Source organism: Semicossyphus pulcher, unplaced genomic scaffold (assembly GCF_022749685.1).
Source record: "Semicossyphus pulcher isolate SPU_LCO1_2020_fin unplaced genomic scaffold, fSemPul1.0.p SCAF_7, whole genome shotgun sequence".
NCBI classification, from domain to species: Eukaryota; Metazoa; Chordata; class Actinopteri; order Labriformes; family Labridae; genus Semicossyphus; species Semicossyphus pulcher.
The window spans coordinates 3,717,887-3,745,141 of NW_027211748.1; the positions used below are offsets into that span (position 1 = coordinate 3,717,887).

At 42.1% G+C, this 27,255-nt stretch overlaps 2 protein-coding genes across 8 annotated transcripts in view; one reads left to right on the top strand and one right to left on the bottom strand.

The window, feature by feature from the left end:
• Positions 1–13,502: 13,502 nt before the first annotated feature.
• prg4a (proteoglycan 4a) lies at positions 13,503–22,738 on the top strand. The gene is made up of 14 exons (XM_069684142.1): positions 13,503–13,530; positions 14,866–14,982; positions 15,499–15,612; positions 15,977–16,036; positions 16,881–16,923; positions 18,469–18,594; positions 18,702–18,919; positions 19,143–19,250; positions 19,530–19,616; positions 19,733–19,872; positions 21,329–21,488; positions 21,820–21,903; positions 22,153–22,281; positions 22,548–22,738. Exons 1-14 carry the CDS (start codon positions 13,503–13,505, stop codon positions 22,736–22,738), a joined length of 1,605 nt encoding a protein of 534 aa, XP_069540243.1.
• A 1,041-nt stretch (positions 22,739–23,779) lies between these two features.
• Positions 23,780–27,255, bottom strand: part of tpra (translocated promoter region a, nuclear basket protein) — a 50,576-nt gene continuing 47,100 nt past the window's right edge. For 4 of the 7 annotated variants that reach the window (XM_069683949.1, XM_069683948.1, XM_069683946.1 and 1 more), the window contains exons 48-55: positions 27,166–27,231; positions 26,905–26,996; positions 26,295–26,407; positions 26,103–26,201; positions 25,867–26,008; positions 25,518–25,615; positions 24,434–24,553; positions 23,780–24,202 (exon numbers count right to left, since the gene is read on the bottom strand). In XM_069683949.1, coding sequence (XP_069540050.1) covers positions 24,147–24,202; positions 24,434–24,553; positions 25,518–25,615; positions 25,867–26,008; positions 26,103–26,201; positions 26,295–26,407; positions 26,905–26,996; positions 27,166–27,231 — 786 coding nt within the window. In that variant the 3' untranslated portion in view covers positions 23,780–24,146. The remainder of the gene's footprint in view (positions 24,203–24,433; positions 24,554–25,517; positions 25,616–25,866; positions 26,009–26,102; positions 26,202–26,294; positions 26,408–26,904; positions 26,997–27,165; positions 27,232–27,255) is intronic. The other 3 variants (XM_069683952.1, XM_069683950.1, XM_069683947.1) reach the window with 3 other exon arrangements.

Consider the following 27,255-nt stretch of genomic DNA (forward strand, 5'->3'; position numbering starts at 1 on the left):
AGCTGGAATTGGAAGCGTTTCTTGGGAGTTAAATAAAATCTATGGATACATTTGAAATGTATCATTTGATAGTTAAAATTACGAGATGATAATGCGCGTTTTTAAATCTAAATTCCAAACTTTGGTCACACCCATCATTGGACATGTAACATCTTGCAATTTCTTGTACATTTTGGATACAAAGCCCTCACATTTAGTTTCATTGAATATATAAGCAATGAGTGGGTGTGTAGGTAGAGGTTCTTTCCATGGTACACCATGGGCTCTAAAGACGGACCTCAGCTGCAAATAAAAGAAGAAGGAGTTTGATTATAATGTTTCCTGAGATCTTCAAATGATCTTAGCCCCTCATTATTAACAATATGAGAAAGAGTGTTAATACCACAGTTAGACAAAGAGGGGATAACTATGGGTTTATGTTCTAAACAAAGTAGCTTCTTATGAAAAATTGGCGTTTGTGTGTGTCGTTTTACACCCCAGGTCCCCAACTTTACAGCCTGCTGCCATATTTGTATTGAGTGAGATATAATCGGCCCAAATGTTTTGCTTACGCGAGAGACCACAAAATATAACTTCATCTAATTTGTAAGGGGTGACAATGCAGCATTCCATCCGAAGCCATGGTGTATATTGATCCTGGGAGAACCACTTTTTGAGGGGACGATATATAATATAACTCAAAATTTGGTAAACCAAATCCTCCTTGTAATTTTTCTTTGGCAAAGAGTTGTATTCTACAGCCTTGGACGCCCTCCTTTCCAAATACATTTGGAGACAAGGTTCTTTAAATCTGTATGGAGGTGAAGATGCTGGATGTGGAGGTCCTGGGCTGGTGTGGTTACACGTGGTCTGCGGATGTGAGGCCGGTTTGATGTACTGCCAAATTCTCTGAAACGCCTTTGGAGACAGCTTATGGTAGAGAAATGAACATTCAATTCACGGGCAACAGCTCTGGTGGACATTCCTGCAGTCAGCATGCCAATTGCACGCTCCCTCAAAACTTGCGACATCAGTGGCATTGTGCTGTGTGATAAAACTGCACGTTTTAGAGTGGCCTTTTATTGTGGCCAGCCTAAGGCACACCTGTGCAATAATCATGCTGTCTAATCAGCATCTTCATATGCCACACCTGTGAGGTGGATGGATTATTTAGTATTTAAGATGGCGACTCACAAGTGTCTTGTCAAGTCTGAGGAAGAGCATGTTGGCTCAAAACGTCACTTCGTGCTGAAGAAACCTTTCTACGGGAGCTTCCTGGTGTGCGGATCTTTATATTTTTTCGATATGCTTGATTGGGTGGATGTGTGTGTCTATGTTAGATTTTTTGCTTTGAACTTTCTTTGACACAGCACTCCATTTCTGACTCTATCCAGCTGAGGACTGTTTGCTTCACCCTGACTCTATAAGTCATTAATTATGACAGACGAATCAGCTAAGACTTTTGAATTCTCAGACAAGGACTATTCTTGCATCATGCTAACAAACTCTTTATTCAATGAATCCACCTCTGCATGATATCGACCACAACTTTAAAGAAACTTAAGGAGAGAGAAACACACCTCTTCTTGCATGCGGTCACATTGAGTAACTACTTGAGAGCCAAGAAAATTCCACCTGGACTAAGAATGACAAATATACAGATGCTAAGCAAAGACAATGAGAGTTTCTGTGATCGATGGTGCGAGATCCTCAACAAATGTTCCTCCGATCTGATGGCTTTGACCATACAGGAGATCTCTTCTCAGCTGAGCAAAGTAAAAGAGGAAATCACCACACAAGAGCGGCTTTGGTCGGAAAACATCCACAATAAAGACAGACTCACATAACTACTGGTGGGATGTGAGAAAGACAAAAAGGACCTGGAGAAAGAAGTGTTCAAAATTTATCCAGTAAGCCCATACCTAACACATGCATGCTTACACTTAATAAAGGCCTATCTTTTGTGCCTACTAGAAAATGTGATGAATTTAATACCACTATAGAAATTAAAAAAATCTTTCTGTGTTTAAGACTAAGTGAATTTTTCAGAGGCCATAATACTAGGTTGACTTTTGTCTCAGACTCAAATCCCCCTCAGGAGACGATGAACGATCCCTTCCATGTCCCCAGCGAGCGAGAAACACAACCTATGACCAGCTCACGTTCATACATCTTAAAGGTAGAAACTCATCTTTAGACACCTATTGTTGTTTGATGGAAAGGGACATCTCCATTATTTTTAACAAAAAGAGGGAATACAGTGACTAATGTGACAAATAACTTTGTCTAACCAAGGAAAAGGCCGAGGTCATGTTGCATGATGTGTTTTTATCCATGGTTTCCCCAGGGATGTAGTGTCGGATCAGGGTCCCCAATTTGTGACACAGTTCTGGAAGGAGTTCTGTTCACTACTGGGGGCAAGGGTCAGTCTCTCCTCTGGATATCATCCTCAATCTAATGGACAGACTGAGCGGCTCAATCAAGAGCTGGAGACTGTCACGTCTGCTATTTTGTTAAGTTACTTTATTTTTTTCCCTCATGTTTCTCGACTAGTACTTCCTGTTTTATTTTGATACTCACCCCTGTCTCTGTTTCAGGTCCGTTGTCTCCCTGACCTTCTGCGTCTCCCACCTCCTTGATAACCCTAATGTGCTCCACCTGTGTCTCATTGTCTGCACTCCCCTGGAGTATTTAGTCTCACTGTTTCCTCCTTTCTGTGCCAGTTCGTCTTTTATCTTTTATCTTTTAGTTCGTACTTTATGTCAGCGTTCCAGCAATTTTCTCATGTAGCCTTAGTGTATTTTGACCAGTTTCTATGTTTTGACCTAGCCTCTTGCCTATCGTTTTTGGATACCTTTGCCTGCTTGTTTGACCTCCTGTGTACCAAACCTTTTTTGATTAAACGGACTCTGAGTATTTAATGTGTGGAGTCTTGCATTTTGGGTCCTATTCCCTGGTTCAGTGTGACACATGCTGCGCAGCACCACTCCTTCGCGCATGCTCACACGGTCGAGCTCAATTTCTTCAGTGTGTGCAGCGTCAGCTTGTTTGTGTCCACAAAGGCTTAAAAACAACCACCTGGAATGAAAAAACTACCCATCACTCCATTGCCAACTACAGCTTACACTACAAAGACCGTTAAACCGCAGTATGTTTGGGGTCGTTGTCCACCCCCAGCAAATGAGTGCTCAGCTAAGCTAAGCTCGTCTCTGCAGACTCCACACCAAGCGTCACTTCCCAGACCAGTTAACACTCTGCCTTTCAACCCTCAGAGTCCATCCCATCAGTCTCATCAGGCACTGGTGTAGCCACTTCTAATAAGAGTCTGTGGCAGCTCCTGTCTCTGGCCACAGATACTCTGTTACACTCCCCCCACCCTTAAAGGGGACTCTCGAGTCAAAACAACTTCTAGTCACTGGACCACACCAGTGGCCTCCTTTGACGTCCTTGGTGCATCCCCTCCCATTGGCCTCCCACCCCAGGTTAGAAGGAATGACATTGACCAGAGGAGTTCACCAACCCTTACTGCGCAGGGCGGTGATCATCTTCACTGTCCTGCATCTCCGGAGCAGGATTTTCTCCTCCCCATGTGTCTTCTAAGCAGGATTTCCCCCTCCCCCCTGCACTCCTGCCCCAACAGTGGCAGGAGGGGATCTCTGGTCGCTGTCCCCTGGTCCTTCCACTGGCCTAGTCGCTGGTGCTCCTGCTCTCGTGGCCAGCCCCTCTCTTTCTTTTGGCCTTGAGCGTGGGGCTCGCCGATGGAACCAGCCAGCACCTCCGCTTTCTTCAGGTCATGCGGAATCTTTCAGCTGCCCCCATGCCATCCTTCTCAGTTGGTGCCTTCCGGTGCAGGGGAATGAAAAGGTTTAAGTCTGTTGAAATGCACAACACTGACAGGAGGCCCTGGCCTGATGGCATTTTACAGTAGGCCACTGTGGACAATGTCTCAACTAATCTAGACACATATTCTGTCACAGAGGAGAACTTTCCCCCTGACTGAGATCTAGCATAATGTCCACCGGACAAACTATCTCCGCCAAACACAACTTTATACGGTGTAAACCCGGTACTCAAGTGAATACTACTTCTGTATGCCATCATAACATAAGGCAACAAATACCCCTTTTCCACCAACGCGAACCTGGCTCTAGTTCGGGAACCAACTCTGAACGAGTTTGTTTTTCCACCCGCTGGAGCCCGTAGAAGAGCCATGTCATGATGTCACTCTATACATGACCGCTTTTCCCAGCAGCAACTTTCCCTCACAATAACAACAATGGCAGACTACATGACATGTTTGCTGTTGTTGCTCCTCTTTTTGAAATCTCATTAGATCCCAAAGACAACCAGTCATTTTTTACTACGTTTTCCAGGGAGTGTACACGACGCCAGAGTTCTTAAAGAATGAAACTCTTAATGAAACCTTTCTCAGATACTGGCAGACTGAAACCTGCTGTGTACTTCTACATATGTGGCGAACATGGTGATAACTTCACATAAGAAGGGACGAGTGACATTTTTCTTACTCAAAACTACACAGTCAAACAAACCTGTTCTCTTTGTGTTAAAGCGATCAATATTTGTCTTTATTTGTTTCCCTGTTGATTAAAAAAGTACTGAATCACAGACGGTCTCTTGTTTCATTTTTATTTTTAGAAAATGACATTTATACATGTGTACGAGCTTTATACAACATGGATTTTAACTGTGGCAGAGCTGCTTGATGGTGCAAGTGAGCTAACATCAGCGGTGGCTGCAGCGTCCTGTCGGCCTCAGCATCATCGACTGCAGACAATTCTGTAAAAACACAATGAGAACAATGAACAATTGCACACAATGCTTGCCGAGGAGTCAAATGTAAAGTGACGTTAGTTTATGAGCCAGTCGTAAAAATGTAGGGGGGGGGCCGCACTGGAACCTGTTTCCCTGGCCGGGAGCCGGTTCATGCTCAGTCAAAACACAAAAAACTGGTTCGCAATAGAGCACCAGCTCAGAACCGGCCCTGAAACTGCCTCGGTGGAAAAGGGGTAAAAGTGTCCCAGTTGGACTGATTCTCCTCAACAAAAAGGGACAACATGGACAACGATGTTCTGTTGTACCTTTCAATCATTCCATCAGACTGAGGGTGATAGGGTGACGTCTTGGTTTTTCTAACAACTGGCACACTTCTTTAAACAGGCTTGATTCAAAATTTTGACCTTGATCAGTGTGGATGGTGCGAGGAGCCCCAAATCAGCAGACCCAGTGTTCTACCAGTAATGTTGGAGCTTCCTGATTGGGTAGATTGGGAAGGGGAAATGCCTCAGTCCACTTGGAATAGTAATTCCCAATCACTAAAATGTATTTGTTTCGCCCCAGGGTTTCAGGCAGCAGCCTGAGAATATCTAAAGCCACACATTCCTATGGCCTCGATGTTACAGTAGATTGAAGTGGAGCACACAATTGTTGTCCAGCTGGCGGAATTCACTAAAGGATTGCGCTGCTTTTGCGCCCACTAAACCTGTGCATAAAAGACTCGCCTCATTCTCCAAGCACAGGCAAGGGGATGGACTGGGACAAAAAATCGGCCCTGGCATTTTTTTCCCAGAGCAGCCCCTAAAATCAATTAAACATGATCCACCAATTCAACATCCTTGCGGCCTCCTCAAAGAGTATGGTATTGGCTACTATTCAATGAATTTACTGCTGAGCAAAGTAGTAGGTCCTGTAACCAGTGCTCAAGCAATCCCTCATGACTGTTTAGAGGTGACTGTGGAGTGCACCATCCTAATCCATACTCAATTAGAAGTCATAATAATTTTAAATTATTTAACAAATTTAATTATACAAGTATACTTAAATTCACTGTATAATGTAGCCACACAAAATACATAATTTCTTTAAGTGCAAAACAAGGTGCTTTTCTGAAGTATTTACATGTTGTGGTACTAAATATATCTACTCCATTACATCTGAGAGGTAAATATTGTACTTTTAACTCCACTACATCTGTCTGACAGTATTAGACACTTTACAGATTAGTTTCCCCTACCTTTAATTACTGATCTCCAGATGTGTTGATTTTGATTTATATGAGTAACTGTTCGGTCACATGCTGAGAAATCTCTCCTCCTTCTTGAGCTATCCAACCATTTAACCCACGTTTTTTAAACTGAAGAGAGGACTCCGTTGTTTTTTCTTTAGCTCCTGAGAAGTGGACTTTTAAGCGATATATGGCACTCAGGGGTCAGCTACTCTACTCTGCAGTTAAATGCAACAGACTCATCAATTCGGCAATCATTTTTTTGATATAATGGTAAAACAGGTAACTGACAGGTACCATTTAACTGTTAATACTACCACTACTGTCAATACTTTAAGTAGCCTACTTTTACTTAATTGAAAATATTGAAACTTGGACTTGCCTCGGACTATTTTTACTTACCTGCTTCTTTTACCGCGTGCACACATGTAATTATAGATGAGCTACAGTTGTGACGTATATTACAGCCTTGTGCTGACCCTCGTTAGCAGCTAGGTAAGCTTGTTTTAAGAAGGCTAAAGAGCATTGTCATGAACACAGCTCTACCTGAGTGAGTGTTTAACGGATTTCCCAATCAATATTTTGTGTCAAATTGATTACTTAAGTAAATAGTTGTGTAATTAACGGGGTTATTATGCGGCTATTCACGGTAATGATACTTAAAAATAAAAATTAAAGGAACAGCACTGTGAGCTTTATAGTGCAAGCCAAATTTGGTATAATTTTCAAATGCCTTTATGACATTTTCTTAATTGGAATGAGTTTCATGTGACCACCAACTAAGAGTAAACCTAAAGATCTTTTTTTCAAAGATCACAATCTCAGCCTACTATCACCATGAAACTGGCCTTATCAATAAAGCTGAAATAATGAGTAGATACAGATACATCAGGGGGATTAGACACTGGTCAGCAACCCACAGTCTCATCAGGGAATCATAGGAAGTTTCCCATTTAGAGAGTAAGAGCAGTTAAATGTTATAATGTAAATGTGGATTTAAAACAAGCTGCCAGCCCTCTTGGCAGCTGCAGAGACAATGATACATTTCTCAAATGAATTGTTTGACTTCTGGTGTAAAAGGACTAAACTAACAATCCCATTGTCAGGTTGTATACATCTCTAATCTTCTTTTATTTATGTTTGTTTACCAGACTCTTACGAGATGAGAGTGTGTAACTATAAAATGCCCGCCAACGTCCGTCCCACAGTCTGTACGTGGTCACAATGACAGGCACTAATAAAGTTTTATGAGCTGCTTTAATCTGAGCGTCTGACCAACCACGGTTGTTTACTGTGACCACACCCCTCCCTGAGCGCCCATTAGAGGGCTGCCCATTAAACATAATTGACTGTTAGAAAGGAAGGGTTTTTAAAAAGCAGAGAACACACGCACAACGTCTGTAAGACAAAAGGTCAAAGGTGGGTGTGTTGATGCGTTAGCGACTGCTGCAGTGACTCATTTACATGGTTTTATCTAGCAGATGGCCTGAAAGCGTGTCAACAAGCTCATTTACAACAGAACTAAGACATCCTTTTACCACTATTAAAATTATGTTTAAAAAAGATTTTCCAGCTGTACTTCATACAATTGATCACTATCCTTCCATTCAGTTTAACATAGTTTTATTAGTTTATAGGCTGCTGTCTCCAGTGGTTGTTTTAATGTTGCAGTGACCGGGACATTGGTGTATAAAGAGGTCCGCTGTTAAACTGCCTTATTTTGTATACTCTGAAGTAAAGCAGTGTGTGTTTGAGACAGCATGCCAGAGCAATTGATGGATTTTCCGGTCTCTGCAAGTGTTGCGAGTAAACAGTAATCTACCATGGCTGAACGGACAAAGAAAAGATCAATGACTACAGATACAACTTCAAACATAGATGAAAATCCAAAGAAAAAGAAACAAACTCGACGCTACAGTCTGAAAAGGAAAGTGACCGTCAGCGAGGGAAATCAAGAGTTACAACCGGAGCCAACCATGGACGTCACACATGCAGCACTGTCTGGATATCTGGAAAGTGTATCTAGCACTGTTTTTTATCAAATTTATCTTTTTGATTGGATAAAACTATTCATTTCTATTTAATTGAATTACTTGAATGAAAAATAATTGTTTGTTGATAAATTTTTTTTGGTTAGATTTAAAATATAATTTAAATTAATTGACTTCCTTCAACAAGAAAAATATACTTTGGGCCAAGTGATATAAAATTGTTTGCATGGATATTGGAAATATTGTTTGAGGCAAGTTATAAAATATAGATGTGAACCATTATCCTAAAGTTCTTTAATTGGACGAATGAAAAAGTGTTTTCAGTGTACACACACAGCGCTGTAGCCTTTTAACAGACATTAAAGTGAACATTACCAGTGACAACATTTGTAACCTGCCGTTAACTGGTGCAGATGTATCTTTGGAAACTGCTCAAAAACCTGATGTTTACCTTGACTGTTTTTCTCCAACTGACCTTCCTGAGCTAAATTCTTTGATCTAAACCATCAACCTGTCTTTTAGACCCGATTCCAACCAAGCTGCTTAAGGAAGTCTTTCCCTCAATAAGCACTTCTTTACTAGATATGATCAGTATGTCTTTATCGACTGGCTATGTACCCCAGTCTTTTAAACTAGCTGTAATTAAGCCACTTCTTAAAAAGCCTACCCTAGATTCAGGCACCTTAGCTAACTATAGACCTATATCTAACCTTCCTTTTATCTCAAAGATCCTTGAGAAAGCAGTCGCTAATCAATTATGTGACTTTCTTCATAACAACAGTCCACCACAGCACTGAGACAGCCCTTGTGCGAGTTTCAAATGATCCACTTACTGCTTCAGACAGAGGACTTCTCTCTGTACTCGTCCTGTTAGATCTTAGTGCCGCTTTCGACACGATAGACCATCACATCCTGTTACAGAGATTAGAACATTTAATTGGCATTACAGGATCTGCACTAAGTTGGTTTAAATCTTATCTATCAGATCGATCTCAGTTTGTTAATGTTCATGATGTGTCCTCTATGCACACCAAAGTTAGTCATGGAGTTCCACAAGGTTCTGTGCTCGGACCGATTCTTTTTACCTTATATATGCTTCCTCTGGGTAATATCATGAGGAAACACTCCATTAATTTTCACTGTTATGCAGATGATACTCAATTATACTTATCTATGAAGCCAGACGAAACCAATCAGCTGTCTAAACTAGAAGCATGCCTTAAGGACATAAAGATCTGGATGACTAGAAACTTTCTGCTACATCAGACAAAACGTATTTTGCTCGGCCCCAAACACCACAGAGATTCTTTCTCTAATGATATAGCTGCCCTAGATGGCATCAGCCGGGCATTTAGCACTACTAGTCCATGCATTTGTTACTTCTAGGTTGGATTATTGTAACTCGTTACTATCAGGCTGCCCTAATAAGTCACTAAAAACTCTGCAGCTGGTACAAAATGCTGCAGCACGTGTGCTGACAAGAACTAGGAAGAGAGATCACATCTCTCCTGTATTAGCCTCTCTGCACTGGCTTCCTGTAAAATCTAGAATAGAATTTAAAATCCTTCTTCTTACTTACAAAGCTCTTAATGGTCAGGCACCATCATATCTTAAAGACCTCATAGTGCCATATGACCCCTCTAGAACATTGCGCTCCCAGGATGCAGGCCTGCTTGTGGTACCTAAAGGCTCTAATACCCCTTTCTCCCCTAAATTTAACGTGCTGACACAAGCTTTTCAGACCCGGGAAGACCTGCTTATAGATTCCGTTCGTCTCTGTCCCTATTGCCAGTCAAGTATACTCCTTTCTGTCTCTTTTCTGCTGCGTCACCATCTGACGTCACAAACGTGCCCGAAACAGGGTTAGTAAACAGTGCAGATGTTACGGTGGTTAGGTCTTTATTGTATCCATAACTCATTTAGTCTGTTTATTAAACTCGGCGCAACAAATTTGGAACGATGTTCGAGCGCTGCTTGGATGGAGATGGGCAGAATTTGTAGCTGAGATGACAAGGAGTTGCAGAAGTTACCGACAGAGCATAGCATCGTGCCAGAGACGGGTAGGAGATTAGCTTGTCGACACAAGTTTGGTGTTCCCTTCAATGGCGAGGCGATAATTACCCAGGAGTACTACAGAGTTATTTGACCGGGTCTGAATGCCCATTGTAGCCTTTCCCATTAAGCAAAAAAGCCGGGTGTTAGTGGGTGTTAGTGGGTTTTTTGACCTGCTGCTGTGGACCTGCTCGACTCAGACTGCAGCAACTACACTGAACAAAAATATAAACGCAACACTTTTGTTTTTGCTCCCATTTTTCATGAGCTGAACTCAAAGATCTAAGACTTTTTCTACGAACACAAAAGGCCTGTTTCTCTCAAATATTGTTCACAAATGTGTCTAAATCTGTGTTAGTGAGCACTTCTCCTTTGTCGAGACAATCCATCCACCTCACAGGTGTGGCATATCAAGATGCTGATTAGACAGCATGATTATTGCACAGGTGTGCCTTAGGCTGGCCACAATAAAAGACCACTCTAAAATGTGCGAACAATTTTTGAGGGCCTTTCCGTGCTTCGAAATGAATGAAACTTTGCAGGCACATCAGAAGTGGCAAAAAATGTTATATTTTATGGGTCTCCATTGCGCGGCAATTTGGCTCAAAAGTGCCACCTTTAGACTTTCAACAAGGGGTCCCCATTGAGGCTACTTTCACCTAGGTGTATAAAATTTGGTTCACATATTAAGCATGTCCATACCTACAAAAAAGTCCCTTGCACCCATACTGAAAACCCAACAGGAAGTCTACAATTTTATGATGAATATGAAAACATTTTTGGACATTTTCAGGGGTCAAACTTGAATTAACTCCTCCTACAACGTTCACCTGATGCACCTCAAATTCGGTACAGGTGGAGGAGACTTGGGCGATGGAAAGTTATCAAAAACTTGTACAAAACTCAAAGGGCGTGGCCGTGGCGGGCGCTCAAACTTGCATGACTCGCTATGAACTAGCAAGTGAACAGGAAATGGTCTGTAACTCGGCCGAGTCTACGATCTGGCAGGTTGGAGGAGTCAGGACTGGATCTTTATAGCAGGCTGATTGTGATGGTTTGCAGCTGACAGCCTGGCCCCCGCACACCTGCTTCCACTCCTGCAATTACCCACACACACACAGACAGGAGGGGGAGGCAAGGAGAGCCTTTAGGCTAGGTAGGAGACCATGACAGATTTATGAAATTTGCTACACATATGTATCGTGCCTAGACCTACAAAACAGCCTCTTGGACCCATACTCTAAACCAACAGGAAGTCCGTCATTTATTTTGCCCCATTTCCAGGGGTCATATTTTAACTAACCCCTCCTAGGGCTTTCATCCAATTCACGAGTATAGGAGACATGAATGCGTAAGTTACCGAGAACTTGTACAAAACTCAAAGGGTGTGGCCGTGGCGGCTCGTCAAAGTTCCATGTCTCACCATGAAACAGGAAGTTGCTGTAACTCAAACATACAGTACAGGGTCTTATCTGCCTTAAAGTGTATATGTTTGATTTAAGTCCCTTCCTGAACACTTCTACATGCAAAAATCTGTTTTGTTCAGAGCAACACCTACTGGTTGGAGACAATAAGCCTCGTGTGAAGTGCATCCTTAGCTTGAAAGGCATTGTCACTGTGCTGTCTACACTTGCTGTTGTGTCCAAATCACATAACAATTAGGAGCCATCTTCACTGTTCTGTGTCTGTTAAACACACTGACTGCTGCACATTTTAATCCACTAAACATAGAATTACACTTTGTTGCAAACACTTGAAGTTGTCGTTTCCATTGTTCTGTCTGAGCATCACACCGTGGCTGCAGGTTGCTCTTTGACTGCCACACACCCCAACGTGCAACACACCCCGATGTGCACATGGGTGCGAGGGCCCTTTATCGCTGCTTGCAGCTTTAATTGGCATTGTAACCATAACTATGTATTATCTGTTGTTGTTGTTGATGATGATGTAGCAAGTACATATGTTGTTGCTAACTTCAGGGTTAACTCTGAGTTTTCAGTACAACGAAGCTGGTTCACTTCTTACCGGGGTAGATCACCATGGTAACTTATGCTGAACACCTGACCTGCTGCGGAGCAGGTTTTGTCAGAGATAGGAGATTAACCTGAACTCATCACCACCTACTGATCAATCAGGTCTCTTGATTCAGGAGCTCTGTGAGCAGATGGTGAGAGGGAGGAGGGAGAGAGAGAGAGCGGTAAAACGCTTCCACTTTACCGTCTGATTTTATGAAATATATTCATGAAATATATTAATTGTGCTTTAATGATACTTCAACAACAGAGACTGATAGAAACACTGAAGCCTGAAGTACTTTTGTACTCTTAAGTAAGCATTCCTGCTGCTTTAAATTGTGGTTTTATAGGCTGTTTATTTTTATTTGCTCAATGTGTCTGTTTGATACGGCTGGGCTGAGAGAAAACGGTCTAAAAATGTCATTAATGCAACGGAAATATATATATATATACAAATTTGATTGATTGATTGATGTAATCAATTAGTAATTAGATAATTAAACATGTATGCACACGTCTTTCTGAAATAGCCAGACTCTTGTTATTCTTTAATTTTTTGATCTTTGCTCGGCCTAATAGTACAAAGAGATGAATCAAGACAAATGTAAGCAGTCTATCCAGATCCACCTGAACTAATTTCCACTGGATTATTTTCCAGTCGTCCCACATGTAGACACTTTTTATGACCCTTTGACTGGGCTGAACAATTCAAACTCTGCCACAACATTTTCAAACCACATGACATCAGCTTTCACTGGCCCGAGCACCTCGATCCTTAAATTGGTCAGCAGGAAAAATGAGACAAAAATTCTCTCTAAGTATTACGTTGAAATTCACCAGAAGCAAAGTTATTACTGAAAAGTAATTCCAAATGTAAATTCAGCGTCTATTTTAAGATGCTTAATGACACACAGGACGTGTTTGTTCATCTTGCAGTTGATGATTGTAAAGTGTCTACATAGAACAATCAAAACTTTTAACATATTATACATATTATACATTTATACACTTTGAAAAATTAGAGAAAGCCAGGCTTGGTAATCTAAACATATCAAAACAACCCACATATACAAACTAAATGTTGATGAAGTAACTGGAGCTATTTGTAATCAGTTACTTTGTATCCCTGGTCTCATGAAAGGCTCATTGTGTAGGAGTGCGTTTACTGGCAGTAGGAAGTTTAAATACGTCCTGGCAGTTTCAATTAGTCTGTGGGTGTGGTATGAGTGTGTCTGTATGTGTGATGCTCAGTGTCCTGTCTCAGTGCCTTTGTCTCATATATAAGAGCAACAGACTGATTGAAAGAACACCAGGAGAGGGAACTCACTGAGAGACTAACCACTGATTCTCTCAGGAATAATCGTAGCTGTTGACTCTACGCAGGCAACGTCTCTGATGATGATGATGAAAATGTCTCTGTGGCTTCTGTTGCTTGGCCTTGGAATGACCTACACTGCTGCTGATGGACAAGGTATGGACCGACACATATTTTAACCTTTTGGCACTTTGTGTGAAATACACCTATGTTGTGTTTTTTTATTTACCCTTTAATGCCTTTCAGATGACTCAATGGGTTTATACCTCTAAAACATCTAATGATGTGTGTACCAATGACTAACGATCTTCTTTTAACTCTACAATCTAGAATAATATCCCCAAGAAACAGATGCATTATGGTCTAGTGTTATAGTATAAAGTGTGTACATACAGTTGTGTTAACATATATTGTCCTGTAATGTACCCATAGTAGCCAGTCATGTGTCACTTTGCACTTAGCACTCTTATTGCTCATAATGCACACATCTTCAAACGCAGAATAATGCATCTGTATGCTGCTGCTGCTGGTTTTAAAATCAGGTGTGGCTGAGCCGAGTGGTAGCCAGTGCTTACTAAAGGCAGCAGAAAGCCATTTTGCGATTGACCAACAAAAGCTTTGTTCAAATGTAATGGCACAGATTTATATATAGATTTTAGAGGGTGCATTGTTTGCAGGTTCAGAACCTTCCTCTTTTCTGCTTGTTTAAAACTTAGCTACGCTCCTAAGTGTAAGTACATAGCTGAAATGCAGTCACATGGAATTGGAAAAGGACGATGGCCTAGGAGTTTAACTTCAACTTGTGCACTGTGATATTTCACATGTGACCAGTCTTTGCTCTGTGTGCACATGAGAAACATAGAAGGGGGAGGTTCATTGAGAAAAGGCAAGGCTCAAACCCAGCACATAAGTTTCAAAGCACCAGGAACTGGAACCTACAAAACTTGCTCTGCTGACTGTCTCATGCTTCAAGTCCCTCGTGTTTACTCTGAACTTGGGAAATCCACCTTTAGTTTTTGTGCTCCAAACATGTGGAATATCTTACACTCTCAGGACTGACACTCTGATTTCTCTCAGACAAATGAAAGCGTTGATCTCAAACCACTTCACCTCAGCTTGCGAGTGTTTTTATTAATTATTGTGTTGTTGGTTGTTTTAATTGTGTTGTTTTCTGTATCTCGACGTTGCAAATGAGAGAAACTTCAATGATTTTTGCAGCTTAAATAAAGGTTTGAATTGAATTGAATATGGCTTTATGAGGGAATGCTACAACAACTTTATGAATAATCATCAGAGATGATGATTGATACAACCCATTTGTGCCCTGTGCTTCATTTAATGCCCAGATTATGCAGCATTTAACTAGAAAAAAGGGTGTTGGTCAGGCCCAAACACCACCACCATGTGAGACAGCAGCAGCAGCATACAGATCCACCTCCACCATTGTTTAAATGGGACCCATTATGTTTGATAATGTACTCTTCTTTTCAGGCAGCTGTGTGGGTCGCTGCGGTGAGAGCTTCACCAGAGGCCAGCAGTGTACCTGTGACTTCAGCTGCCTCCAGCATAACGAGTGCTGCCAAGACTTTCATGCTACTTGCACCACTGGTAAAAGACATTTATAGGAAGATAGAGAACAGTGTATTTGCGTGTAGATGCTGTAATCGTGTAATCCCGACTTCCTCATGTCAAAACGTTTATCATAAAAACAATTGGTTAGTTTCTGTGGAACATTTGGGCCTCATGCTTTTATGACACATTTTTGTTTGTTTGGTTTTTAGCAGCAGTAGTCAGCTTCTTTGTGTAAACTCACACAACTTGCCTTGCACCAACTGGGACATCCTAAGCAATTAGCTATTGAACATAGTGGAGCATATTAGAGCTTAAGAGCCAGGTTCACCCTTTGGATTAACAATAACGTGACTGTTAATGCCTCCTTTCTGCAAAATGCGTTATATGGTCTTTGCTCACACAATAGCCATTATGCTAATAACGGTATGACTGCTTGTTGGGAGTTACCTCCTAGTGGCCAAATTAACTAACGCAGCTTTACATTTTAAACATTTTTGACGAGCTGAAAGCAACACGTGCTCTGCTATGATGACGATGTGATGTTGTTTTTAGGTCCGTCTTGTAAGGGTCGCTGTGGTGAGGCATTCAGGCGCGGTCAGCTGTGTGAGTGTGATCCACAGTGCAGCCTGTACAACACCTGTTGTCATGACTACCAGCAATCCTGTGGTAAGCAGTTACAGCGACAAAGAAAATCGTTCATATGGTGCCCCACTGACACGCCTGCAGTAACAGAAAAACTATCCCTGTGACGTTATCATGTTAGAACAGGGAAATGGAAAAAGTAAATGGTTGAGGCCTTCGAGCTCGCCTATGTCTCAAGGCTACAGTAATGAATCATTTTATTTTATAATTGATTTAAGCGGCTACACTTTGAAGGGCGTCGCTCATACTGACAAACTGTAGTGGAGACATTTTATAACACTTTAGGAAGAGTATGTAGTGACTGTACAGGTTAATCTGTTTGGAAAAGTTGACACGGTTTTAAAGGTCAAACTGGAAGTAAAAGTCGTGCTTATCTCCCTGTCCACAGCTGCCAGTGTGTCACATCCACACCCCGGGACATCCCAGGCTCTGAGGGCTGCAGCATCAGGTTAGCAGCCATCAACAACACCTGACTCCCCAGCAGAGCTTTCCTTTTACTGCCAATCTAGCTCGTACGCTGAAGTTTGTTGTTACTTTTCTCTGAATATGACCAAACCAAATGTAACCTTTATGGGTATTTTAATGAGCTAAGTAAGATAATTTTTGTTTAAGATAAGATAAGATGGACTTTATTGATCCCCCATTGGGGGGGAATTCACTTGTTACAACAGCTCAAAGTAAAGGACAGGGTAAAACAAGAGTCAGACTGTGTTGCCAATGTTATAAAGTCTGACTGCAGGTGGGATGAAGGACCCGTGGTAGCGCTCCTTCTTACAGGGTGGGTGTCTCAGTCTGCTGCTGAAGGAGCTGCTTAAGGCCCCCACAGTCTCATGCAGGGGGTGAGAGGGGTTGTCCATGATAGATGTCAGCTTGGCTCACATCCTCCTCTCACCCACCTCCTCTATGGAGTTCAGAGGACACTCCAGGACAGAACTGGCCCTCCTGACCAGTCTGTTCAGTCTCTTCCTGTCCCTCTCTGTGCTCCCTCCTCCCCAGCAGACCACTGCATAGAAGACTGCAGACGCCAACACAGTGTCATAAAATGTCTGTAACAGAGTCGTGCACACTCCAGAGGTCCAGTTTATCGTTGAGGTGAACACCCAGGTATTTGTAGGTCTCCACCTTCTCAATGTCCAATCCCTGGATGTTCACCAGTGCAGTCTGGGGTGTCTTCCTGCAGAAGTCAATCACCATCTCCTTGGTCTTGCTGGCGTTGAGCTGAAGATGGCTAAGCTCACACCAGTCAACAGAGTCCATGATGACCTCCCTGTACTCCTGTTCGTTCCCCTCAGATACACACCTGACGATGGATGTATCATTGGAGAACTTCTGGAGGTGACAGCTCCCAGAGTTGTAACTCTAATCTAATGTGTAGAGGGTGAAGAGAAAGGGGGAGAGCACTGTCCTCTGTGCTGCAGACCACCATGTCAGACACACAGTCCTGAAGCCTCACATCCTGTGGTCTGTTGGTGAGGTAGTCGAAAGCCCATGTAGCCTTTCTAGCTTCCCCCTGAGCAGTGAAGGCTGGATCGTGTTGAAGGCACTGGAGAAGTCAAAGAACATGACCCTCACAGTGCTGCCGGTGTTCTCCAGGTGTGTCAGTGATCTATGAAGCAGGCAGATGACTGCGTCATCCATCCCAATGGATCCAGATTTTGGCTCACCAGGGGGCGGAGGTTGCTCTGATTGATCCTCTCTATGGACTTCATCAGGTAAGAAGTGAGGGTCACAGGTCTGAGGTGTTGGGCCCCCTGGGGTGTGTAGTCTTCAGGACTGGAACCACACAGAAGCAGCAGATGTGCTGGAGCACCTGACAGAGCTGATCTGCACCGTCCTCGAAGAGTCTGGAGCTGCTTGAAATACTATCCAGTCTTAGATCTGTCGCAGCGTTCATAAAACTGAACATTTGTTGCTTTTCTTCACATTTTTTTCTACTTACTCAGGAAAACGCAAATCAAAGAGAGGGAGGAAAACGTCCAACAGTGACAGCGAGGAATGGTACACAGGTTTGTTGGATTCTTTATTGATCCACAACAAAAAAAGAAAGACCTTTTAGCTTACCTTAAATACTCAGTAAAAGCTTTCAGGCTCACATAATTGTATTTAAATATTCTAATGAAAAAGAGAAAGGATTACTAAATAGACTTTCTAGTCTGCAGACCTTTTGGAAAGACATTTGGGAACATCTGCTTATTTGCTTTTTTTGCTCAGTTAGATGAAAACATTGACAATATTCTGGTAAATGTAAAGCTATGGCTGGTAGCCTAGCTTAGCATAAACAGGAGCCAGTGGGAGCCAGCTAGCCTTGCTCGGTCCAATGGTCACAAGATCCACCAACCAGCAGCTCTAAAGCTCACTCATGTTTTATCTTGTAAGTTTATTCTCTGTGTAGAAATGACATATTGTGGTTTTACATGCAGTTATTCACCCACAGATCTGACCATAAGATAGAGCCAGGTTCTCTGGCTGTAAGCGTGTGTGTTACTGTACACACCTGTTAGCTGTATCAATTTCTCTTCAAATTCCCAACAAGAGAAGAAGCACATTTCCCAGAATGTTGAACTATTATTTTTTTAATTTCAGTTTATATTGTCGTCACTCTGTACTGTTATAAAAAAGTTACCGTATGTAAAATAGAAGTTTAACCTATAATAACAACTTTAATTTTAGTCTACTGATCACCTCAATATAGCTGAGGACAAAGGTCAGCTATCCAGCCTTGAATCACTGACAAACCAATACTAAAGTAAATTCTTCATTGATTGTAAGAAACCAACAAAACACCACTCTTTGTAAAATGTCAGCCAGGATGTGAACTATTTGTTTTAATGACAAACGCTTTTATATCCTTGTAATTTCAATTCATGTGTTTTTATGAAGCACGCAGACCCTGCTCACAGCACCCTGGGGCTCACTGTTCAGGAGCATCAAGCCTCCTCAACTCACTTGGTGCCAGCTCCTCAGGCCCCTCCCCCCTCACCAAACCAGCCAATCCACTGCAGCATGGTTTGAGATACTTCTTTATTTTTTTTTTATCTCAAAAGATAATACTGATTTCTTCAATTATATATAAAATGAAACCTTATTCTTCCCGTTTCTCCTGTTGGTGGGAGTAACATCCCAGTTGTTCCACTGCCAATGTCCATCCCTTCCTTTCATGGTGGAGCTCCAGAACCAGCAGTGCGAGGCTCATCTTGGCCCAGCTACAGTGCTCAGTCTTTGGGCAGCAATGCTCCTGTCAAACCCTCTGGTCCAGGAACTGCTGGTGGTGAAGTTAAAGTCCATCTGGTGCTGTCACCTGAGGGACAAGTTCCAGCTGTACCAAGTCAAGGTAAGTTGACCAAAGGTTTTATCAATTCCATTTGAAATGGGACATTTGTTTAAGTTGACCTGACTTAGTATGAATTATTTTGATCATTTTTATTTTTTAAATTTTATTTATTTATTTGTTTCAAAATTTTGGGGGAAAAAATTGCAGGTTTTGTTTTAAAGGAGTAAGTATCTTTATTGCATTTGCCTAAACAACAATCTTAAGGATTCATGTTTGTTCCCAGATTTTGGTGGTCTAGCAGGCTTCAGGCCCAGACCCAGCACCCTGCAGAACGTAGAGCAGGCCTTTGGTCCCTCCTTGGCCGAGGAAGGTTCTGAGGGACCCGTGACAGGTAGGACAAGAGTCAATGTTCAGTGTCATGTGTCTTTACATATACACATGACCTTATTTTGTTGCTAATTGCGAAATGCACAGAATTACAAAAATTTATAAAGGTGTAAACATACATGTAAATGGTTTTTAAAGCTAAACAAGTTTGGGAGAAATAGCTCGAGCAGAAAACTACGCGAGACAATGTGTTGCTTCGATCCATTTATTAAATAACTCTCTAGCTTTTAACCCAACTGTTATTACTATGTAAGATAAATTGTGTGTGTGTGTGTGTGGTTAGGACCCTTTGAGGATGTCGACCTATGTGGTGATTCTCCCATCAGTGGACTGACAGCACTCAGCAATGGGACAATACTGATATTTAAAGGTCAGGATACATTTGCCAATATGTGTTGTGGATGCACGATCTATGTAAAGATATATGTTTTGTGATTGTAGGAGTTCTCCGAGTGTTCTATGTTAGCTCTTCTATGTTTTTTTCAGGTAAGCTGTTCTGGGCGGTGAACCCGGTCACTCGCTCAGTTGGTCCTCCACAGAGTATCGTGGACAGTCTGGGAGTCCCGTCTCCCATCGATACCGTCTTCACGCGCTGTAACTGCGAGGGAAATACCTACATCATCAAGGTACGAATATTAGTACAACCCATTATTACTGCTGCTGTCACCACAGCTACAACCACGGTGTTGCTTCTGCTACTATTGTGACTTAGCATGTTATCTTGTACCGCTATGACTACACTGCGGCTAGGAACATTATCAGAACTACAGACACACATTGTGCTTTTTCTCGGGGGTTTGATTCAGTTGTTGAGTGACAGTTGAAGTCGACAAAACAAAATGGGAAATTATTCAAAACATTCAGATTCTACATAAAAATGTAGAATACTGTTCTGCACACATACAGTTTCTCTTCCATAATAATAAAAGTTGACTCAGAGGGAGGTTTGGGAAACAAATCAAAAATCCGCTTTTTGGACCCTTCTGAACCGCTAGCCTTATTTGCCCCCACTTACTAGCTTACCAGGTCGCGTCAAAGGTTTGTGCACGCATCAAGCCTCATAGCAATGGCTCTGACAACGGCACACTGATTGATTGACACACATTCAGACAAATACTTGTAGTCAGACGCGTGTTTTTTGATGAGGTAATAATGAGTGCGACAGCACATGAAAAATGCCTATGTAAGCGCTGAAAACAAGTATATTATTATTATTTAATTGTGGTGAAAACCGGGACAATTTATTGTTCCACAAATATTTGCTGGGACTCTCGGAAAAAGAAGGGATGTAGATGGGGGGCTGTCCGCACCCCTACTTCCAACGTCTATGGAACGGGTGCTCCTCTGGGGGATTTAATGAACCATGAAATGATGACGTTTATTTTGCTGACATATCTGGGGGCCGAAATTCGCTTCACTTTTGATCTGAACACACGGTTGCTTCTTGAGTTGCTAACTGGACTGCAAACAATTGAAGGAAGTTTTGGGTTGCAGTCGAAAAGTCAAAAAAATGACCCCACATGTCTTCTCCGAACCACTTTTCCTTGACCTCGACGGAAAACGTCAAACGAGGTCAAGGAAAGGTGTGAGGAAAAGACGAGTACGTAGCTCAGAGAATCCGACTGCATCTTCACTGAGCAGATGTGACTGATGTCACGTGGTTCTGCCATGTAATCTGCCAAAGGTCTTTTTGACAAAATATATCACTTCTTTCACTCGGTTGAATAGTTTTACTATCCATAATATCTTGGAATGCTTTCATTGTGTCAGTCATCCCATGAAGACCAGACCATCTAACTATCAAAGCATGCAGAGACATTGATTTCCAGGATAATGAGTGGCTGCGATGGGATAAATTGTAAGATATGGCCAAACAGAGAGGAACAACATCTCCAGTTGTTCCTGGCACTGTAACTGTTTTTTAATCACGGCCTACTTTTTGCTTAGAATAATAGGCTTGTGTTTTAGACATGCTATTGTGCAGTGCTGTGCATTTTCTTCCTGTATTGTTTGTTACCATGTTGTTATATTGTTACTACTAGTTATCCTTATTATCACCATCTCTCCTCCCCATTGCTCCAGGGAGACCAATACTGGCGTCTAGATGCGAACATGGTAATGGAGCCAGGCTATCCCAAACTTCTGGCCTCTGAGTTTCCAGGTCTGACAGGAAGCATCAGTGCAGCACTTGCAGTACCTGCCACCAGGAGCAGAGCCGAGACTGTATACTTCTTTAAGGAAGGTAATGAAAACAGAAAGAGACAAATAAACGACAAAGACAGAGACAGAATCTTCCTGTTTTAGTACTGCCTTTTCACAACAGCTCAGGGTTTTATTGTCCAATCTCTGGTATCAGATGTCAATTGGGTTAAAGGCTGTTACACTTATGAAGACCATGAGATGCTAGACTGAAAAAAAGTAAGATGGTGGACCTTTGAGTTGAGATTATTTTGTCACATGCTGTCTAACAAAACAGAGCTGTTTGTGGTGTAGGTCAGCGCCCTGTCACACTTTATGAAACTGTATGCTATTTGATTTTACTGACATGTCCAATGAAACTGTTTGTCCTCAAGGAGACGTCATGCAGAGGTTCACCTTCCCACTAAGCAACACTCCCTCCTGCAACCAGAGACTTGGTCGTTTTGCTGGCCAGGCTGGTGAGTAGCCTAACAAAGCTTTTCCCCCAGACAACCACACACTAACCCACCTAAGCAGCTTGCTCCTCACCACTTAACAATCACATGAGTATTATCATCATTTTTCAAATCAATGTTTCTTACCAGCAGCTACTTTGCAACAAGTACTGAAATCATGACATGAAACATCAGATCAATCAGGTATAATAAACCGGGCTTTAAAGCACAGAATGTAATTCAATAACTGCTGTTTGTATTCCCAACACCCAGAAGCTCCTCTTAGCGGAGAAATCAACCTCAGATCATCTCTGAAGGGATTCCCCATCCCAGTCACGTCTGCTCTGTCGATGACCAGCCCTCAGAGAAGCGAGCCATACCAACACTACGTCTTCTCTGGATGTAAGAAACACTCACTTTAATCTTATTAGAAAGCTCTGATATCAGAGGCTGAGGGCTAAACGTTAAGAGCCATTAACTGAAAGAAAATTAGTGACATTTGTTATTTTCCATCTGTCCTGCTAACCAATTAGAGTTTAGAGTTTCATCATGTTTGAGGCTTTTCCACTACAGAATGCTTTTTTAATTTTGCTTGTAGTGTAATAATAATAATAGTAGTCTGGTGGTGAGTGTCCAAGTTGAAGCTGTGTTCTCTGTCCTCTCTGCAGCTCTCTTCTTTAACATCAAGATTTCAGGTAACCTGCCAGAGCTGGCAGAACCTGACCCATCTGCGGCCTTCGCACCTCTACCCATTTTCAGCCCTGCTGCTGTGGCAACGAACTCCGCCAACATGGCCGCTCAGATTGTTAATCCTCCCCACCCAGCCAACTCCATCAGAGTTTGGCTGGGCTGCCCCTAGGAACATCCCAAAGAGAAGACAGGGAACATGTTCTGCATACCAAACACCGTAAATATTACTGCTGAATTTAAGTCGCAATTTACTATAATATCCAACACATTCATATTTAAGTATCACACATTCCAACTGCCCTACCCTTCACCCTGCTATAAAGCTTTAAATCTAAGAGGAAGGTTCTACAGCAAAAACCCTTTTCAAAAGGTTAACCACTGGGAAGAATTTTAAAATCATAACTTTCAGAATCTATTACTCTATAAACTACGTATTTGCAATTACTTAGGCCCTGGAGATTTTTATGAAAACTCATTTTATAGACTGAAGTGTTATCTATGTCCAACCCAGTCTAAAACTCAAACATAATCAATTTTCAATAATATAAGAGAAAAATCAATCCATCACTCAACTGCTTTATCAATAAAAAGTGGCATTAAAAGGAATCTGTTGCATCTAAAGAGCCAAAACCCAAGAATGCAAAGCATCTGTCTCAAGATAATCATTGCGTGCTGAAACGTTTTGTTACAGCACTATGTCCCCCTTCTACATCTTTCATTACTTTCATTACGTCAACCTGTGGAAGTTAGATGTAGTGAAAGTCTTACATTCTGGTTTTTAAAAGCCCTGTGGTGGCCATCTTAATTGTGATGAGTCATAACTGGTTGTTCCTCTGATAGGTGAAAGCAGCACATACAGGTACTTCCTCCTTGTGTCACACCCCCACTCCTGGTTTGGGTAAAGTAGTCCCTCAAAGTTGAATGGCAGTAAATTGAAATTTGGAGGTCTTTGCCAATCTGATAGCACAAAGTAAGAGTTTCTGAGTCCACACTTTCAGCACTGAGTTGTGGGTAGAAAATGCTACTAGCACAATGCATATACGCTGCTAATAGCACAGTGGTGCTATTGCAGTGTTACTAGTGTGTTCTAATTTACCACCGCCACTTTAACAGCACGTGACGTGTGGTTTTAATATTGAAGTGATGTTTGGCTGTTCTCATCTATTGGCCTCCCAAAGTTATCATTAAACAAAAAACACGACATTGCTGCTACCAATTATGCAACTTTATTATTAAAACGAGTGTATCACTAGTCCAAAGACACAGTGAAATTAAGATACTAACAACATTACAAAACCAGGACTGCTCTCATAGATACATTTAAAATAAAAAGTAAAAAAGCAACTACAACCACGACTGATCAATGGGTTTAATTATGTGACCTTACACATCTTAAAGACATGATTGCATACAGGGCTGTCATGTCTCCAATAGTGGGGTTATTAATTTTAACTGAACACAAGTTTTATTGATATTTTGAAAGTCTCAAAACAGACCAAAAAAATATTCAGGAAATAAGCAGTCTTTTTGTTATCTTTTTGGATCGGATGCCTAAGCTGCGACTGGTGGCGTCATCATTAGGCCACACCCCCTCTGCCAGTGGCTCCTCCCCTTCCTCCTCGAGACAAAGTTCCTGAAAACAGATGTGAGGAAAAAGCAATTCACAGTGAATAACTGAGATCATGCATTTCATATCAGATCTCACTGTTGATGCCCATCATTTCTGTGCTCTTGTGTTTGCTGCTCTTTGCTTACTGCACAATAAACAGCTTCATCATTACTCTGAGTGACTGGAATTTATTTTGCATCTTTACTGACACAATTGACACAAGTACAGTCCTTCAGGATTGTTTCAGTTACTTGCCTCTTCGACTGAGTAACATTCTGGCCTCCCCCCTTCCTCCTCTGGTTCCTCTGCCTGACATGCTGCTGATCAGAGGTTGACTGGTCAAAAGGCGCCGCTGAGGAACACTGCTGATGTCTACTAATTCCAGAGATAAGACAGGATGTTACTGTTTCAGTGTATGACTCGATCGGTCACATTTGTGTTCAGATCTCTTCGCCATACTTGACAACACAGATGCTACTACTTCAATGAGCTCGTGTTCCAAACTGCACCGGAGCAGAGACGCTGTTTGCTCTGCAGTGCACTTTGGGGTGCATTCAACCCTCTGTGTGTGCTTCGAGAATGAGGTGGAGTCTTTTATGTCATTTGCACAGGTTTAGTGGACACAACAGCTGTGCCATCCTTTAGTGAAATCCACCCATAGAGTTCTACCAAATATATCTACAAATAAAACAAAAGGACATTGATTGCTGCAGGCGATCAATGGAGGCGGATGTCCAAGATTGAGGAAGTGTAGTTTAGCAAGCTCCCTGGCCTCCACCAGATGATGCGTTTAGTCTGGCGGAGGTTTTCCAGGGCCCATTGGAGAAGGGGATAGCGTCCTCCAAAGGCACAGAGCCAAATTGCATTTTTTCCCTACCATAATGGCATTAGCTCCCCATAATAGAATAATAGGACTGAGGTTGAAAATTGGCGAACCGGCCCTTTAAGCATGTACAGGACAAAATGAACAAAGGGGTCGCAAAAATCAACACAAACCCAAAGTTTCTCTCAGTGGCTTTAAATACTGTACTACACTGCTGTTTATTATGACAGCTGACTGAAGTAGACATCCTCTGCTTACTCTTTACTCTGAAAGGAAGTGTCAAATGGCATGTAAAATGCCCCATTTATGCACAGAGAGCGTGAAGAAGAACGTTTTCTTGGCTGTTGTGTTGTCAAGCCAGCTTAAAAAAAAGATAGCCAAGGTATGTCAAACTAGCTTCCTTGTACACCCCTTTGCTCTACGTGTAAAGGGTGGAGTTACTTCTTTCATGATTTGGCACAATAAATAAAATTGACTTGACAGGAAAATGGAAAGTCAGTGAACACAATAAATTACCAGGATCTTGGCTGGTAGATGGTAATGATGCATCATCACTTTGCTGTCCTGTTGACTCCATGTCTGTTTGGCTCTCCAGGGAGGATTCAATACCAGGACTGAGAAAGACAACAGTTAGATAAGACTGTTTTTTTAATACAAATACACAACACAAGAAAAATGGTGCATCAGTCATTTACTTTCAAATTACTGTGTCCATCTGTATAATATAACCTCTTTCACACGTCTGCTTCTCTCATATCAAAACCACAGGTTGATCTACCTCCTGCAGCTTGAGCTCAGTGGGTGTCAGACCTAAGGTGTCCCTTAATCTGAGTGAGGCTGAGCGTTCACTGTGTTCAGTGCTTACCTTTCTCTTTCCTGCTCCATGAAGACCTCATCTCCATCATCTGCAGCAGAAGCTATCCCGGTGGAGGCAGTTACCATGGGAACCGACTGGGATGCCATGTTGTCACCACTGTCTGAGGGCAGAGACTCTGAGAATACTGTCACTGACAGAGACAGAGATGAATGGAAAATGATGGAGCATTTATAGTAAAAACTGATGCAAACTGAACATCATGATGTACACAGTGTGTGTCTTACCTGGTGCAGCCACTTGTAAAGGTGTTGTGGGGACACTCCTTCCTCCTCCGTCTTCATCATGAGCAGCCAGGAACAGAGGAGACTCATACATGCCCAGACCTACTCACACAGCAGACAGAATTCATGTAAAAAATGAACAATTACAGAAAGATCAGGTGTTGCTGTGCATGTGTGTGTTCATGCATTTAATACCTCCTTGGGAGGCCAGTTGTCCCAGGTCTGAGTGTGAGCCTGATGTCTGAGGCAGGAGGTCTTCTGGAGGTCCAAACCTGAACCGGGTGGACAGACCTGCTACCTGAGGAGAACTGAGGAGAAGAGATTTTTCTGTACTTTTCCAAATAGGCTTTCTTTTTCACGTACATTGTGGGAGTCTGCCTTGATCCTTTTTATCAGTCCTGAACTATCATTATGTATCACTAAGTACATAGCTGTCACAGCGAGAGAGGGCAAGCTCAATTGTGGTAGTGGTATCTTGCTGTGTCACATCCGGTAGCTGCCAGGGGACCTGCCACAAACTGCCGGTAGTCTGAGGTAGCTCCAGTGCTCATATTCACTGAAGCTTTATAATCTTATCACTATATTTCATTAAAACAGACTATTTCTTTATTCCAGGCGATGTGGAGAAGATTTATGAAGGTGTACAATCTGGATAAAGACTCATGATATGTTATTTGTGGCTTGAAAAATTTCCGTTTAATCAATGCTGTTCTGAGTAAATTGGATTTTTTTGGTCGTGCTTGATTCTAAGAATTTAATAATGTGTGTGTGTGTGTGTGTGTATGTGTGTGTGTGTAGATCTTACTGTATAGCCTCTGCAAAGCCATCAGTACGGTGTGGTACAACCAGAGTGGGAGTGCTGGGAACCATTCTGTCGTCATCATCAAAAAAATGTTGCTGCAACAAACAAACACATGATCTCACTACAGAAACTCGACGTGCTTTGTACACACAGTAATACCCATTAGACCAGCAGATATTAAAGCATATGTTTAACACTATTAACATATGAGGTGAAGGTATTTCAACTTGTCAACAACACTCACACACACACTCTGTCTCTTACCATACTGCCTATTCCTGGGGTTAGTTGGCGTCCTACTGATGGTCTGCGCAGCTGAGAGGACTGTCTCTGATTAACAAACAAATGTCACCA